At 37.0% G+C, this 18250-nt stretch overlaps 1 protein-coding gene across 10 annotated transcripts in view; it reads right to left on the bottom strand.

Moving 5' to 3' along the window:
• The window catches only part of RIC8B (RIC8 guanine nucleotide exchange factor B), a 115647-nt gene that overhangs the window by 28356 nt on the left and 69041 nt on the right, over window positions 1-18250 (bottom strand). For all 10 annotated transcript variants that reach the window (XR_499392.3, XR_005239872.2, XR_012094585.1 and 7 more), the window contains 3 exons: window positions 17318-17546; window positions 16213-16308; window positions 8547-8691 (listed from right to left, as the gene is read on the bottom strand). Coding sequence is in view for 7 of the 10 variants with exons in the window: in XM_008004536.3 (XP_008002727.1) it covers window positions 8547-8691; window positions 16213-16308; window positions 17318-17546 (470 nt within the window). In the remaining 3 variants the exon portion in view is untranslated. The remainder of the gene's footprint in view (window positions 1-8546; window positions 8692-16212; window positions 16309-17317; window positions 17547-18250) is intronic.

Below are 18250 nucleotides of genomic sequence, written 5' to 3'. Positions count from 1 at the left end.
AAAATGTGGTAGGGTAGTGGTTACTCTGAACTACTTACAAACTTTCCCATAGGCTCTGGGGACTAAGAGCCTTTTTTGAGGTATCAGAAACTAAAACAGAGCTGTTCTGAACACGCTTTATGGCAAAAGTGGGGCCTCTGTGACTGCCAGACCTTTGGTAAGGGTCACGCTTTAAGTTTCTGATTTCAGATCTTACTATTTAAAAATCCAGTTTTGGAGAAATGATAAGAAACTAGAGAGAGTGAAAGTCAGATTGGGATTTTAGCAATATGGCACATAATGTAAAATCTCTCTCTCATTCTTTGTTGGAATTGGAGGAAAAGGGAGTAAGAAATAAGAAAACTTAAGGAAGGATATTAGCAAATAGCATAGGCTATAACTTATTGCTTTTTAAAAATAAAAAGTCAGCAACCACATATAGGCACGTGAAGCCCATTAAGAAGGCAGACCCAGGAGTTGGACTGACTGGATTTCAATAATGGCTCTACCAATTACTAACTGGTTGACCTTGGGTAAGATATCTTGCAGTTTTATCCTAGTTTTCTAATCCGTAGAAATAGAATAGTAACTATCTACCCTCACAAGTTAATATATGCAAAGCATGAAAAGTATCTAAAACAAAGTAAACAGTCATTCTTTTTCTCTGAGAAGAGTGGGTAAAATGATCATTTTAGAATTATCTTAGTTTTTTTTTTTTTTTTTTTTTTTTAAAAAAGAAGTCTAATGAAAAGTTTGGTTCAGGTTCTCTGTAAGTATTATCCTGCGAACAGGGTCAGGTGATGTCTCTCTTAAGGTGAGCAGACACATACAACTTTTGCAAGGGATACTTGCACTGTAGTAATGTTTTTAGTGATTTCTAAACACCTTTAAGGAAGATACTAAACAATAACTGGCAGCTTTGTTTAGCAGTATTTAATTTTCTTCAGGTACAATTTCAAGGTAAACATTACAATATTTAATCAAAAGATAAGAATTGAGAAAATTTACTGAAGGTCTTTAACAGAATGTTGTTAAAATGTCATCTGAAAGGCAACTGTAGGAAACATAACATAACATACAATCTTATCCATGTATAAAGCCATAGTAAAATCTACATCTGTAATTCAGATCACTTGTCTCAAAAAAGACAAAATAGAGCTGGAGAAGATTCAGAAAAAGGTAATTAAAATGACTGGGGAACTGAAAGGGTTGGTGGAAAGGAAAATAGGTAAGAAAAGTGGGTATATATGATCAGAGTATAAAATCATGGAGGATATGGACAGGATAAATATATTCTAGGATAGAGTTGACTGTTACATTTTCAAATACCTGAACTAGAGGGTCCTTCTCATGACACTGTAAATAGGTGGTATGGGGATAAATAAAAGGACGTCCTGCTTTCAAATAATATAGCAAACTGGTGAAATTTGTGCAAAAGGAAACATGGGCTAATGAGTATATTAAATGATGTTGAAACCAGTCATTTTCAATCTTAAAACCTATTGGTAACTGTGGTCTGTCTGTAATAATCCTCAGTGGGTGCTGGATAGAATCCTATTAGAATTATTGAATGAGGGTGGGGTAAGCCCTCTGAGTAAGTCTGATATGCTCTCTTGGTATCAGTGCCTCCCCAAGATGTAGTGCTTTAGATAAATGAAGGAATCCTTAAAAAGTACTAGCAGAAGAAATGAGTGGTCAGTGTATATAGGTATTCTTAATATTCATGAAGGTCAGACATTTTCTTAATGACAGGTCAGACACAAAGCCACTGAAGGCAAAGGATCACAGATCTAAACCCACACAAAGTACCTTACAGAGAGTAGGTGATGTTATCATTGTAAGCATTACTGATAAAGCTTATTTTTAACAAACAAGGAGGTTTAGTGGATCCAGAAAAGAAATACTCATTACAATTAGGACACTCGAAATTCAGATATGAATAAATGTTTAAATCAATATACTTAAAGACAAAATAACAATAATAAAAAAAGACACAAAATGGCTAAAAATTAAAAGAGTTTAAAAATGCAAAGGTTATGAAAAGCCAAAATAGGTTAAATAGAAGTAAACAGAACACTAAATAACTGTTCTTTTATGTAGAAAATCTCTCTGGAAGCCAGTTAACAGTAAAAGCCCCTAGCAATTTTATGAAAATCATGTCAACTCCTCTTTCACTGGAACAAACTTTATGTGCTAACTCTGTGACAGGCAGTGTAGGTTACAAAGGTGACTTAAGACATAGTTTGCCTTCAAAGTAGATAAAGGGTACAGCCAAGAGTTTTCAAATCACATGAACTTCTGTTAACAGGATAAAATACCCAAAAATTGGGGGTAGAGAAGGTGAGACAAATGAAATACGAAATCCTCACAGTGAGAAGCACTGAAGCAGTGTTTCTAGCTACTTTTAAGTCTGTTTTCAAATACACCATATAATATCTTATTTTATACTGGGAAAGTAGTAAACGGAAAACTGACTGCACTTGGATGTTAAGGTGAGCTGATAGGGCAAACAAAAGATTTTCTGGGTGGTTCTAAAATAAAAAGGAAACGCACAAATATATTTGTTCCTTGCATAGTAATTATCCATAGTTACATGAAAATGCTGCCTAAATGAAACAATTCAGCATTCAGTCAGAAAGTTGCGAGAAATATTTCACCACTATTTTACCGGTATGCTAGAGGGCACTATGAACAGAGGAAACCAACCACTGCAGCGCTGTGCAAAGTCAGAACTGCATTGGTAATGATACAGACAGTTACACAAATGTGGGTTCTACCACACTCTAACATAAAAGCAATACGTTTTTGCTCTTTTACCAAGAACAAAGAATGTCAAGAACCAGCTTCTACCCAGAGACCATTCCCCCTTCTCTGTGAAAATCCTTTTCCTTCTAGTCAAATGCTGTAACTTTTAGAAGACTCAACTAGTGGCTTCGTCTTAGTGTCCTTATTTCCAGTCTCACACTCCATTTCTTATTCCATACAACTGCCCAAAATATCTTTGTAAAAATAGGATTTTACAACCTTCCTGAATAAAATCTCTAATGTCTTCCCTTAAAAACTAAGCTCAAATTCCAAAACAGGGCCTAAAAGGGCTCGTTTTCTGGCCTCCGCTGTCTTTTCCAAATTTGTCTCCTAAAGATTCCTCACACCTTAAACTAGTCTCTTTTCTATACATTCAAGGCTACTTCCTATTTCTTTGTCCTCTTCTGTGAAGGCTTTCTCTGATCTCCTCCACACCCCCAAGCATTCCCTCTTTCAGGTTGCCATAGTACCTGGCACATTTCTCTCTTAGGGCACTTATCATAGTGCACGGAAATTACTCCTTTAAATGGGACCCTGTATTCACCAGCCTGAATTTATAGAGAGCACAAACATTTGCTATTTTATTAAACATTTATGGGGGCACCTGCTATCTGTTAAGCACTGGGGATCCAAAGATGAGTAGGACATGATCTCCGACCTAAAGGAAACTCAGTGTCTAGAATATAAGTTCAACAAATAAAGAGTTACAACACAGCAAATGTCAAAAGTATTAACAACAGAGAAGAAAACATGGCACAAAGGAGAAAATAATGAACTCTGCCTGGAAGGTCTTCACAGAGATGATGCTTAAGTTCGTCTTCAAGGATAAGTAAAGTTCGCCATGGTAACAAAGATGAGGAAGAGCATTCCTCACAAAAGGAACAGCATCTGCCAATCCATGGAGATATGCTAAGAAATGGTGCAGTATAATCAGGCAAGAATAAATAATTTAGTATGACTAAGCATGGAGCATAACAGGGGAACAGATTTAAAATACACTACACAGAGACTCTGTGGAGGTAAAATTTGGATTTTACCATGCAGGCAACAGAGAATCACTTAAAGTTTTATATGAGGGGAATGACAAAATTATATTTGTATTTTACACCAATCCCTCTGTTAACCATATGGAAGACAAACTGAAGAAAATCTGACTAGAAACAGAGACAAGAGATATTTTAATAGCTTATTAATAGTTAAAATAATTTTAAGGGCTTGTACTAAGATGGTGGTGTGGGAACAGAATGGGGGAAATAAATAAAATATATTTAACAGGAGGTAGAATCTATAGATGTGGTGATTATGACTTCTACAGGTAAAGAAGGAATCTAAGGTAACTCCTAAGTTTCTGGTTTTAGGAACTAAACAGACAATGGTGCTGTTTGCAGAGAAAGTGATAGAAGGATAATGAAAAGGTTGAAGGGCATGGGGATGAAGATCATAAATTCAACTTTAGACATGAGTCTGAGGTACCAGTGAGACACTCAGGCAGAGAGGTCCAGTAAGCAAGTGGATAAATATGACTAGGGTTCAGAAGAAAGGTTGGGGCTGAAGATACATAGATTTGGGAATTTGTGCAAACAGAAGCCAAAGGAGAGGATGAGATTACTCAGGGAGCAACATGAAATGAGAATGGGGACCAGAAGATAACTTTAGGGAAACCAGCAATTAAATGTGGACAAGGACAGGAACTAGCACATCAGACTGAAAAGAAAGAAGAGAAGTCAAAGGACATCTAGGAGTGTGTGGTAGCACAGAAACAAAGAAACTGGACAACAGCATTAACTGTTATGAGAGACATAATAAGACAAAGACTAAAAAATACCCATTGCTTTTGAAAATCAGGTAATTTGAGACCTTATTGAGAGCATTTTCAGTGGTATTTGGGTGGTAGGAAACACTGTGGAAACCCTGACTTGCAGCAAGTTGAGGACTAAGTTTTTCAAGATGTTAAGCAGTGAAGGACAGTGATATAAGTATGCATAGAGATGGGGAAAAGCACAGGGCGAGTTCAAAGAACAAAAGAATAAAGGGTAATAAGTGATGGAGCAAGGCTTCTGTAAACACGGGAAGAGAAATGATCCACAGGAAAGAGAGACTACCGAACCTTAAGCTAAAGAGACACCTATTCCTCTGAGACTGAAGTGGGTATTACAGTAAATTTGTTGGTGTGGGACTATGTGCTAAGGGAGTTCAAGCCCAATTTTTCTTTGTAATTCAGCCCCTACACCACAATGCCTACCACATACTGAGATTAAATGAATATGAAAAAAGGTGGGGGGGAACCCCTACCAAGGCAGATTATTTTACAAATCATCTTCTTTTAATTAAACAATGTAAGGCCTACATTGTTTTTTAGGCCCCTAGTAGAAAGAACACAATTTGCAGGGAGATAAAAATAGTTATGTTAAGGCTCAATTGAACAAGTTAATGGCACGAGTACAAGTTAACCTGTGGGCCACTATGTGCTGGGGATACAGTTGGGCCTGGCACAGATGGGTATTTAAGACCTTTGGATGGTTCTTTCTGTGCCTAGTCTTCCATAAAATTTTGTCCTTTCTCTCTTACCTCTTTCTTTTTTCTTTACTTTTTTTTTTTTTTTTTGATATGGAGTCTCGCTCTGTCACCAGGCTGGAGTGCAGTGGCGTGGTCTCGGCTCACTGCAACCTCCACCTCCCGGGTTCAAGCAATTCTCCCCTCAGCCTCCTGCGTAGCTGGGATTACAGGCACGCGCCACCACGTCCAGCTAATTTTTGTATTTTTAGTAGAGAGGGGGTTTCACCATGTTGGTGAGGATGGTCTCGATCTCCTGACCTCATGATCTGCCTGCCTCGGCCTCCCAAAGTGCTGGGATTTCAGGCATGAGCCCCCGCGCCCACGCCCTCTTTCTTAATGCAGTCTCTGTATTCCTAACCCATTGTAACTGTTGCTTGCTGTCTGTCTCTACTTAGTGGTCTGACCTTTGAGCCTTGATCAAGATGACTTCACTTTCAAATTTCCTTGGCATATCCTTAAGATTAGAGACAGTTCAGACATTCTGAAAAGTTATTTGAATTTTATTTTATTTTAATAGTCTACCTCCAAACCCAAATTCCAAAATCTGATTACTTTTAAGCTGAAGGTAAACTCAGACATTTTCTTTTTTTCTAGCCACAAGGTTTTAAATTTGAACTAGTTGACAACATTTAAAAACAGAGAGCTTCTCCTGAAAACATGGAATATCTGCTAACACTGGCCACATGTTCCTTCATGGTAACCATCAGTTGCCGCTAAAGAGTAGCAACATCCTCTTTATAATCTCCCATAGTCTCTTTGTCTCCCCATCCCAGCCAATTGTCTCCACAACAGTGAGCCAAGTGTCAACTTTCATTTGTCATCTTACATCTAGTCCACCTGGCTTTACTTTTATTACCAGCCTGATACTGTAGGCATTTGCGTCTGTGACCCTTAAATAAAAAAATAAGTAATACATGGGCAGAAACATTGTTTATCTTATATACCTCCATAATCCCAGGGTCTAGCTCAAAAACATTTGTTGAACGAAGTCTGTTTATTCCAGAAGAATACATTACTAAACTTATAATCAAATTGGAAGGAAAAAAATGATTATAGGCCAGGTGCGGTGGCTCACACCTGTAATCCCAGCACTTTGGGAGGCCAAGATAGGCAGATCACAAGGACATGAGTTCGAGACCATCCTGGCCAATATGGTGAAACCCCGACTCTACTAAAAATCCAAAAATTAGCCAGGCATGGTGGCACGTGCCTGTAGTCCCAGCTACTCAGGAGGCTGAGGCAGGAGAATCGCTTGAACCTGGGAGGCGGAGGTTGCAGTGAGCTGAGATTGCACCACTGCACTCCAGCCTGGGTGACAGAGCAAGACTGTCTCCGGGGGGGGGAAAAAAAAAGATTATAATGCAGAATTGTTGAGGTCAAATTAAAAATATATTATCTGCTAATGGAGGTTAGCTTTGGGCTCAAAGTTAGGACTATGAAACTAAACACTGGATCTAAGGGGGAACAAAACCAACCATTTCAAATTTAAAAAGTTAACAAAATTCACTTATAAATGCAATTACCATAATTACCATATTTGCTATGACACTCACTCATCGGTAATGTGATTATATTTAGAAATTATTTGGATATGTGATTATTTATTTAGATTTATATATTTAGATATACACTTAGGTATATAATTACACGAGAAATAAACTTTATTTTTCCCCATTTTAAAACGTTTTAAAGGTATACAAAAAATACATGTTCATTATAGAAAAATCATACAGACAACTAAAAAAATCACCAGTACTCTTATTACTCAGAGGTAACAATAAATAATATTTTGGTATATATTTTGACAAACGTTTTAAAATGAATAGATACACATATGTGTGATTTTGGATTTATGCATATACATGTATAATTATACTTTAAAAAACAGATCATTTCTGATCTCAAATCAATTCAGCCAATATTTACAGATAACTATGTGCAAGGCACTATGCTAACCACTTAATTCCAAGATGCTAAATCAATCTTTTTTCAAAATCATTAAAGAAGAAGTAAATTGTCTAAAAGAATAGATGCTAAACAGTCTATAATAATAGCTAATATAATTATTATGAGAGGAAATATGGCAGAAAGAAAAGACAGGACCCAAATTTGGGCTCCTGCCCTCAGCAACTGTGTGACATGTTATTGAAAGGCTCTCAGGTGGCAGGTTGCTTCATTTATGAAATCGAAATATAATATTTACCTTAGAGGATCATTATGAGAATTAAATGAAATTATACATAGAATGTCAGGCACATGATACCTCTCAATTCATAATCATTATGATAATGATCAAATTAGGTTACTAATATACCATCTTAATGTGAACTTAAGTGGTTGGATCAATACATCAGAAATGAAGTTTAAGAATAACAATTGACTTAAGATTTTAAGAGGAGTGAACTTTTCCATCTCCAAATTATCTATCTTACTTTTTTAAAGTACCCCAGTAGAATATAGATCTGCCTAGATGGGATTTTATACTAGCAGACTTACAAAGTAGAAGAAGTAAAAATAAGAATAACTGAATAATCAAAGTTCCTTGTTTGGAAAACTTGCCTTTTGCAGAGTAATCCATATAATTTTAGAAAATATCTTTAATTGTTGGATCTATCTCAGTAGACAATCACTTTATATATACTGATAGTGTAGTATTTATTACATTGTAGTACAGTTATTTTCAAATTTCTCTCTACCACTATCTTAACTTTGTCTCAAGGGTATTACGCATTTTAAAAACTTCTATTCAGTATATTATATAGCTCACATTCAGTAACTACTGATTGGAAAACTTAGTAAAGAAACCAAAACTCCTATAGCTTTAATTCCAAGAGGAATTAAAAAGAGGAACTAACCTAGACTTGTGCCTGCTTATTAAAACAGTAACCCCTGAATTACTGAAGCAACTTTTCATAATGGCTCTAAGTCCTGCCCCATTAAGATGAAGGCTGGGTTAAGGATACAGAAGGCAAACTTTAAACGTGAGTGTGTTTGGTAATGTATCTGTCTTTGCATGTCTCAATGAATTCGGAAGCGTATAAAAAATGTTCTTGGCTATTAATTTTTATTAACTCCTTAGCCTAATAGAACAGACAGTAAGCTATGGAAAGAATGGAATGAGATGACCAGTACTAACACTATCCATTACATTTCTCGAATTCCCTCTGAAAGATAAAAGGCAGAGAGGCAAAGAGAGTTTAACCTACCTCTCTCTTTGCAAAGGACAAAAAGGAATTCAGCAGCAATTTGCTTGACTCCAAGGTCAACATGTGTCATGAGGCGCACCAGCTTATTTCTCACAGTTGAGCCAACTTCAGGTCGATTTGTCACATCCCTCAACGGTGGTAAAACCTGATGGCACAAATGCAAAACCCATCATCAGTCGAGGCTACTAGAGTGAGTGAAGATGGTACAATGCAACTGGCCAGTCTTGTAATATCTACTGGGGTTTGTATTGTAGGAGCAAAAAAAAAAAAAAAAAAAGGTTAGCTTCCAAGTAAAACTAAACAACAAAAAACAGACTTCAAGTGATTTCATGCCTGTGATGCGGTTTCATTTGATCAGAAACATCTCTTCACTGTACCATCACACTATCCTCAAGTGCATTTCCGAGTTTTTGTTCATCTCAGCACCTGGAATGCCTCAACTTGCCTCTATGAAAATCCATTTTGAAGTTTAGGTCAAGTTTCTCTTTCTTCCATAAAGACTTCCCTAATACCCTGAGTCATACCGATTTTTACCTTCTCTTGAGTCCTCCAACATTTTCAGTATAGGTTGAGTATATCTTATCCAGAATGCCTGGGACCAGAAGTGCTTCAGACTTCTATTTTGGGGAGATTTTGAAATATCTGTGTTATAGATACATATGGATTGAGCATCCTTAATCCTAAAATCTGAAATCAGAAATGCTCCAAAATGACCATTTCTTTTGAGCATCATGTTGGTGCTCAAAAAGTTGCAGATTTTGGAGCATTCTGGATTTCTAGATAAGGGCACTCAACCTTTATTTAATTAAAAAAACTGTACTTATGTTTTCTAGTTGTTTAATTTTATAATAAAAATGGCTATTAATTTTTGAGTACTTTCTATGCATTAGTTGCTATACTGGATGGTATATATACATTATTTATAATCTTCACAGTAACCCCACAATATATACATTATTTATAATCTTCACAGTAACCCTGCAAAAGAGGTAGTAACATCACTCTCATCCCTGTTTTGTATTAGGTTGGTGCAAAAACAATTGTGGTTTTTGCTATTAAAAGTAATGGCAAATAGACTGATCCCCAGAGGGCTTATGAAACTTGCTTAGTTTGTCTGTTAGTTTGCTCACTCACTTACCCATTCATCCATCCACAAACCTTTCTCCTGGTTCTCCTCCTATCTCATTGGTTGCTTTGTCTCAGCCTCTTTTGCCAATTCTCTTTTCTATTCCTGTTTTGTTAATGTTGGAATATTCAAGGGTTGAGTTTGTAGACAAATTCATTATTTTTACTCATTCAATTTGTGATCTCATCCAGTTTTATGGCTTTTTATAGTCTCTGCACCCTGATGACTCCCTAAATCAGCAGTCCCTAACCTTTTGGCACCAAGGACTTGGCTGGTTTCATGGAAGACAATTTTTCCACAGACTGGGGCTTGGTGGGTGGTTTCAACATGAAACTGTTCCACCTCAGATGATCAGACATTAGATTCTCATAAGGAGCACACAACCTAGATCCCTTGTATGTGCAGTTCGCAATAGTGTTTGTGCTCCTATGAGAATCTAATGCCCCAGCTGATATGACAGTAGGCGGAGCTCAGGCAGTAATGCTCGCCTGCTGCTCACCTCCTGCTGTGCAGCCCAGTTCCTAAAAGGCCACGGACCAGGCCCTGGGGTTGGGGGGTTGGGGACCCCTGCCCTAAATTATATCTCCATTGTTGATTTCTGCCCTGACCTCTAATTTTTTTTTTTAAATCATCAAAATTATAGGATTTTACAAAGAGCTATGGAAACTAATAGATTTAAATAAGGGCAGAAATTATATTAAAATGACTCACTTTCATTTTCTAAGATAATTATATCTATGATAGATCTATAGAGAGGATATTCAATCTAACACAATATTAAATACACTGTCTCCCCCTTACTTACACTTACAGACTGATTACAGAGCAAATTAAAGTATCCTGAAGTCATCCTGTTAACTGGTGCTTTTCAGGCTGGTGATTTTAGACTGGAATATGCATTCCAAACACCTGGGGATCTTGTTAAAATGCAGATTCTCATTCAATTAAGCGTTGGTGGGACCCATGACTGATTCCTTGTTTCTTTTTTCTAACCTTCTTAAATTTTTATGTGTACCACACAATATTTTTTTTTGTAGTTTTTTTTTTTTAATTTTTAATTTTTGGCCGGGCATGGTAGCTCACAACTGTAATCCCAGTGCTTTAGGAGACCAAGGCAGGAGGATCACTTGAAACCAGGAGCTCGAGACCAGCCTGGGCAACAGCGAGACCCTGTCTCTACAATAATAATAATAATGATAATAATAATAATAATAAACTATTTAAAAAGAAAAAATTTTCTTAAATTGTTGTGGGTACATAGTAGGTTATATATTTATGGAGTATATGAGATATTTTGATACAGGCATACCATGTATAATAATCACATCAGGGTAAATGGGGTATCCACTATTTATGCTTTCTTTGTGTTACAAACAATCCAATTATACTTTTAGTTGTTTTTAAACTAGACAACAAATTATTTTTGATGTCACCCTGTTGTGCTATCAAATACTACATCTTATTCATTCTATTTAACTACATTTTTGTACCCATTAGCCATCCCCACTCCTCCTTCTCCCCCCACTCCCCCACTATCCTTCCTAGCCTCTGGTAACCATCATTCTATAGGTACAATGTTGTACAGCAGATCTCTTGATCTTAATAATTTTACATTATTGAAATTTTATGTCTATTGAATAATAACTCCCCATCTTCTCCACAGCCCCTGGTAACCACTATTCTACTCTGTTTCTGACCTCCAGGCTTTTATAGACCTCTAAAACTTAGCAGCTCCTAAACAGGACTCTTGAAGTTCCCACCAAACCTGTTCCTCATGCAGTTTTCCATCTCATTAAATGTTAAGTCCATTCTCCCAATTGCTTAGTACAAAAATCTTGGAAATATCCTTGACTCCTCTCTTTAATATCCATCCATCAGCATATTATATCAGCTCCACCTCTGAAATATACCCACAATCCAACCACTTCTCCCCACCTCCTCCAGTATTACCAAGTCCAAGGTACCAATATTTCTCTCTGGACTAATATCAAAGCCTTGTAAGTGGTCTCTGCTTCCATGCTGGTCACTCTCTAATTCATTTTCTACATAGCAGCTAGGATGATCCTTTGAAAGTCAGATCATGTCACTCCTCAAAGTTCTCCAGTTCCCATGGCTTCTCATCTCACAGTAAAAGGCAAGGTCCTTACAACTTCCTTACAGGATTCCACATAATCTGGCTTCCTGCTACTTCTTCGACTTCATTTCTACTATTCTCCCTGCCTATGCTGTTACAGACACACAGACTTCCATGGACCTTCTTAAACATGCCAAGTACTTTCCTGCCTCAGGTCTTTTGCATTTGCTTCTCTTTCTGCCCAGAAACTCTTTTTCTAGAAACTTGCATGGCTCTCTCCTTACTTCCCTCAGGTGTTTGCCGAAATGTCACTTATAGGAGACATTCCCTGACCACTCTATATCACTAACCTTTAGGACTCTCTTTTTGTAACACCTCCACCTCCTTACTCTGCCATAACCTTCCTCATAGCACTTATCACCACCAGACATAGCATATAATTATCTGTTTACTTGTCTGCCTCCTTCCACAAGACCAAGTTCCACTGGGGCAGAGATGTCTTTGTTTTGTTTACTGCTGTCTTCCCAGTGTCTAGCATATTACAGGTGTTTAATGAATATTTGCTGGTTGAAGGAAAAATGAATTAATTCAAGTAGCTTTTATTAAGTGCCTTCTATTATATAAGCTAGGACCTGTGCTAAGAAATGAGGGCAGACACAAAGTCAAAGAGGAACTTACTGTGCACCTATTATATCCCAGACCCTTTATGTATATATAATTTTACTTGATCCACTCAAATGACTTTCTTCCCTCTCTCTCTTTCTATATCAAGTACCTACCATATATCAGGAGACATGAGAGGCAGGGGAGACAGCTATAAACAAAAATGGAAACTAAATCTCAGAAAATTGAGTAACCTATCCAAAGTGTTTACGGAATCCATATTTCAGTCTCTGGCTGGGTAGAACAAAATACTAGGCACAAAGTAATTGCACAATAAATCCTTACTACTGTGAACCATTATTGAACCATACTTAGTACATCTCCCATTTCTAGAAGAATCAAACATGTAACAAATGATTTCATGTAGTATATGCCTATAGTACCTAGAGTACAGAATCTATGAACAAAGATTATCACGTAAAAATTTTGTTAGCTACGTTTCTGGTTCCTTAAAACAAATTTTTAACAAAATTTTGTTGTTATTGTTAAATACCACTCCCAAACTGCATGTGTATTTCCCCCCAGAATACTTACCTCCAACAAATTTTTTCTTTGACAAATCTTGTCCAGTTTCTTTTTCAAATCCCCCAAATACTCACTGCTTCTATAAGCCTCTCCAGAATAATACAACCTAGGTCAGTAATTTCTACCACTTGTTTTCTTTTCTACCTTCCAAATACAGAATATAGACCAATTTCCTTTGGGTATGCATGAGTTGGATTTAACCAGGTACTACAGGGCATAATAAGAAACCAAGGTTCCACTTACATTATTATCAGAGTTAATCATCTGTACTTTAAATTCTGCCTTTCTTGATCGTAACAGTCTACAGTGCATCCTCTTCAGAAGGAAAGTTGATTTCTGTATTATGCCTTGTATCTTTGTTTATTTCACCTGTCATGTTTCATCTCCTTACCTCTACTGTCATGTTTCTTGAAGACAGACAGTGGGTCACATAATCTTTCATAAGGACACAATATGTGGCCCAAGGCCTTCATATTAAGAAGCTATTTAACGAATAGGTTTTTTCTTTTTTTGCTATTCTCTTTAGAGATAGCAAAATATAAACAGTTTAGGTGTACCTGGATCCCTTACAGAAAAAAGCAAAAATACAGAAAAATAGTGTTTTCATTTACTGTGCTTCACCAACTCCTCCTAGTCAAGGGAGAATGTCTCAAAATAATCAAATGTGGAAATGACCTTAATTAATTAATCTTGCTTAAATCATTATTCATGCTTTTTGGGTATCTCTCTTCTTTCAACAGACTGTAAATTCCTCAAAGATGGTCTCTATTTTCTAATCTCTCCTTATCAGCACTACCTATTAGTGTGTTCTAGATAGAGTAAGGTGCTTACTAAATCTTGACCATAAATACAGAGGGAAAAAATGAACCTGGTTCATTTATTAGGGGAGATTGTATGTAGTGACAAATGAACAATTGGGTGAATGGTGGTACCATGTATTCAAATGTGGAAAGAAGGAGAAGAAATAGGTTGGAGGAATGAAAATCAAGATATTAGTTTGAGGTATGCTAAACTTGAGATACCTACTACGCATCCAAGGGGAGGAGATGAGTGGCAGTTCATTGTGTAAGTCTAGAGCTTATGTGACAGGTCAGGGCTGGAGATACAAATTTGAGAGTCATCAGCATATATGGATGACTCTTGAATGAGATCACCCTGGCAGCAGAGATAGAGACAAGATAGTATTGCCTTGGGGCACTCAAACATTTAGGGTCAGGAAAACGAGGATGATCACAAACAGGTTCTCTATTGTGTCCCAGAAACCAAGTGAAGAAAGTATTTCAAGGAGGAGGCAATACTTACATCAAATTCTATTGGATAATTTAAAAAAGATTTGAGAACTATTAGATTTGGCAGTGTTGAGTTGGTGACTCTGATAAACACCTTCGCAGTGGGGCGGAAGGCATGTAGCCTAATTACAGAGGGTTTAGGAGTCAAAAACGAGTTAAAAATAATAGAGAGAGTGAGAGTATGGAAAACCTTCTGAGGAACACTGCATAAAGAGGAGCACAGAAATAGAAAGGCAGTTTGAGAAGTGGGATAAGGGAAGGTGTTTTTGTTTTTAAGATGAAAGATGTGTTTGGGTTCTGACTTAAATGATCCAATACATTTTTAAAAATGATTAATATAAGAAGAGAGAGGGGAAATAAATGCAGGTGCAAAGTTCATGAGAGGGAAAGAGATCCAGGACAAATGCTGGCCACAGACAGAAGTAGGAATGATTCATCCATTGTGACAGATTGGAATACAAGGGATATGGCAGTATAGATGCAGACAGCAGATGCAGTGGTGGAAAGATAAAGTTTTTTTCTTAATTTCGTGGTGAAATAGGAAACAAAGTCAAGAAATGAGAGTGAGGAGAGAGTAGTAAGCATTGGAGGTGTGAAGAAAAAGGAGCTGTGAAATAGTCATCTTGGAGTTTGCTAAGGAATCGATTGGGGCTGGTGGTCTTAAATTTAAAGCAGAGTAGTCAAAATGGTTGTGTCATTTTTCTCTTATCACGTTCAAGTGCTTGGTGGAGACCCAGAGTAGGCAGAAAGCTGGAGTTAGCCAGCTTGTTAGGTTTTGCCAGGTGAGTATGACTGAGGGAGCGCACAAGGTGCTCGTTAGAGATGTACGGAAAGAAGAGATTATAGTAATCAACCTCAAGTGGAATCTAGCCTGGGTAAGGAGAGAAGACACAAGTGAGTGAAGAACAGTGGAAAAAACTGACAGACTGACAATCCTCAGAGGATGAAAGAATGTTGGATTGAGGGTACTAACTAAGAGAAGGTGCTTGAAATTGGGATTTTAGAGGAGGCTAGTTTCAGGTATTGTTACAATCAAAGTCTTACACTTGTAGTCTAAAGTATAATCTGAAAGTTTAAAAATCACCCTTATTTTTTCTTTTTCAACCCATATTCCAATCTATCAGCAAGTTCTGTGAGCTACTTTTAAGACATATTAAAATATTAAAACATATCCCCAAGTATGAACTCTAACCACTACCATCCTACTCCAAACTTGCAACATCAGTTATCTTTTGGACTTGTCTCCTTGCATCCATTTGTGCTCCACTATGTCAATCCTACAAATAGTAGCCAGGATATCTTTAAGCATAAATAAGGTCACATCACTTCCCCTCTTAAAACACTCCAATATCTTCTCATCTCACTTAGAAGAGAATGAAAAGTCCTACACCGCCTGCTGTACCTGGCTCTTGTTACCTCTCTTCATCTACCACTCACCCCTTGCATATTGGGGCCTAGGCACACTGGCCTTCTTGCTTTTCCTTAAGTATACCAAAGCATCCTCTTGTCTCATGGGTTGTGAACTTGTTCTCTCAGGGACATTCCTTTCCAAACATCCTCAGAGATACTCTTACTTCTCCACCTTTCTGTTCAAATGTCATTTCAGAGAGGTCCTCCCTTGTTCCCTTAAAGTGTCTCCTTTTTCTTAAAATGCTTTATCTTTCTTCAGAACGCTTATCACCACCTACCATTATATTTTATATTTGTTTACTTTTTGTCCCCCTCTCTATGAAATAAACTCCCCAAGGGGAAAGACTTCATCTGTTGTTCAATGCCCAAAACACAGCACACAGCACATCTCAGTAGCATTTGTTGAATGAATGACTCAAAAAATACACACTTCTTGATTAAGAAGATTTCAAAGATTAAAACTAACTTGAGTTTCTGATTATCTGAAACAAAATCATTGTGAGAGAATTCAATTAATTCTATGTTTAAAATGCACATAAAAAGACTAACTTTGCAATGTAATATGCATTAAGCAGTTACCTGATCTTTGAGAAATTTTCGGATGTTTCGATGGGCTCGGGAACATTCGGTTAATAAGCTGAGAACTGGAGTTAGACCCTCTCTATAGCTGCTTCCCTATAAAAAAAAAACCATGTTTTTGAAATACATTAGTTTTGTTTCTAACAGTATTACTTTCCTTCATGTAACTGAAGATATTAATTTGTTCTTGAGGTGAGGCCTTTTTTTTTGAGTTGGAGTCTCCCTCTGTCGCCCAGGCTGGAGTGCAGTGGCACCATCTCAGCTCACTGCAAGCTCTGCCTCCCGGGTTCACGCCATTTTCCTGCCTTAGCCTCCCGAGTAGCTGGGACTACAGGCGCCCGCCACCGCACCCAGCTAATTTTTTGTACTTTTAGTAGAGATAGGGTTTCACCGTGTTAGCCAGGACGGTCTCGATCTCCTGACCTCGTGATCCGCGAGGTGGGGACATCTTATGTTACCGAAGCTTACAGCTATTTTAATAATTCTTTTCCTAACAACATTTCCATTTTATCATCTTCATGTTTACTACTGCCTTTTTTGGTCCTTCCTGGATGTTCTCACATTTTCTAGGATTCCCATGGGCTCAGCCAATGGGCTTGAATGAAGCAAAATTTTGGTGACTGGCCTATGCTACCTTGCTGCCTTTTAATATAGATACCTGACAAAGTGAGTGATAGACCAGAGAATGTAAGCAGCTCACAACAAATGGAAAATTGACAAGGTCTTCTTTTTTTTTTTTGGAAGATGTCTTTTAGGTATTATGAAGAATATTTAGCAAGTTTTTGGGGGAATATTTTTTATTTCTAGGACTCACAAAGTAACAACATGGAAGAGTAATTAATTTGTCCTTTGTTTTCAATCACTAGTCATAATTTTGGTGCTGCATGAACATAATTTTCAGCATTAAACAAATAAATTAACATGGCTTCAGCAATTTATCATGTATTGTAATAAACTGCTTTCCAAAGTAAAAACAATTATGCAACATATCAGTTTCAAAAAAGCTTAGATTTAAAAATCATGCTCTGTGATGTGTGTCTGTATGTATGGCACATTTACATTTTTTGGAAGCATCTTCCCAGGGCTTACATTTTATCAGCCTTACCTTATCTATTCTCTTCTCCATAAAATTGAGTAAAACATGAATGGCCTCCATATTCATACCATTGTATACCATGGTATTGTTTTTCAAAACTGTTTCTTTCTCAGCTGTTTTATTACTGGGCAGTTCATCTAGAGTCGTTGCCTCTTGGGCTGTTTCTTCATGGGTTAATGGACAAATGAGAACATCCAAACAAGAGACCGGAACATTGCTTAAAAGGTTGACTGCATTGCTGAAAAGCAATTAAAAAAATACAATATTATAACTTGACTGAATAGTCCTTTAAAATGCAAACATAAGAAGAAGTTCAAAAGTGACTTCTAAGAGTCAATTAAAATATTTCTTTTCCAAAATGAGCCATTAATATTACTTGGCACTTACTACAAGATAGGAAATAAAAAACTGTTTCAAATACATGTTGTACAAATTAGAAAAAACAAATGTTAAATAGACAGACATAATCACATGATGTCATGTCCCTTTCTGAAATGCTAAAATAGGAATTAGTGAGCTTTAATGCCAGCTCTTTAATTTTATTATGGCAACAATGCTAGCTTTGCATTTCTTCCCTGGGGTTTTAAATCCTTTTGTGGATCCACTGGTGTTTTACTATTTCTTAGATTACAACATAAAGCATTTGAGAAGCACTGCAAATAAGCAGCTTATCAGTAGCAACATTAAAACCAAATATTGTAGAATTAAGTTTTATTCTTTCTAAATGTAGAAAGTACAATTTTAAAATCATCCCATTTTTTGTAAGACATATGCAGAAAAGGGGAAATGGAATTTTTTCTCTCTTTCTCATCATCAGGTCTCTAAATGAAGTTAATATAGCTATTTCTAATCTCTAGCCCCTAGGCCTTTCAGCTGTGTATTAATGAATACACGAGCCTGGGATGCACGCCAGTAGGGGGAACCCAAACCTTGTATTTTTGG

This window comes from Chlorocebus sabaeus, chromosome 11, assembly GCF_047675955.1.
Source record: "Chlorocebus sabaeus isolate Y175 chromosome 11, mChlSab1.0.hap1, whole genome shotgun sequence".
Classification (NCBI taxonomy): domain Eukaryota; kingdom Metazoa; phylum Chordata; class Mammalia; order Primates; family Cercopithecidae; genus Chlorocebus; species Chlorocebus sabaeus.
The sequence above is the reverse complement of the archived record's forward strand: the minus strand, read 5'-3'. Positions and strand labels throughout refer to the sequence as shown.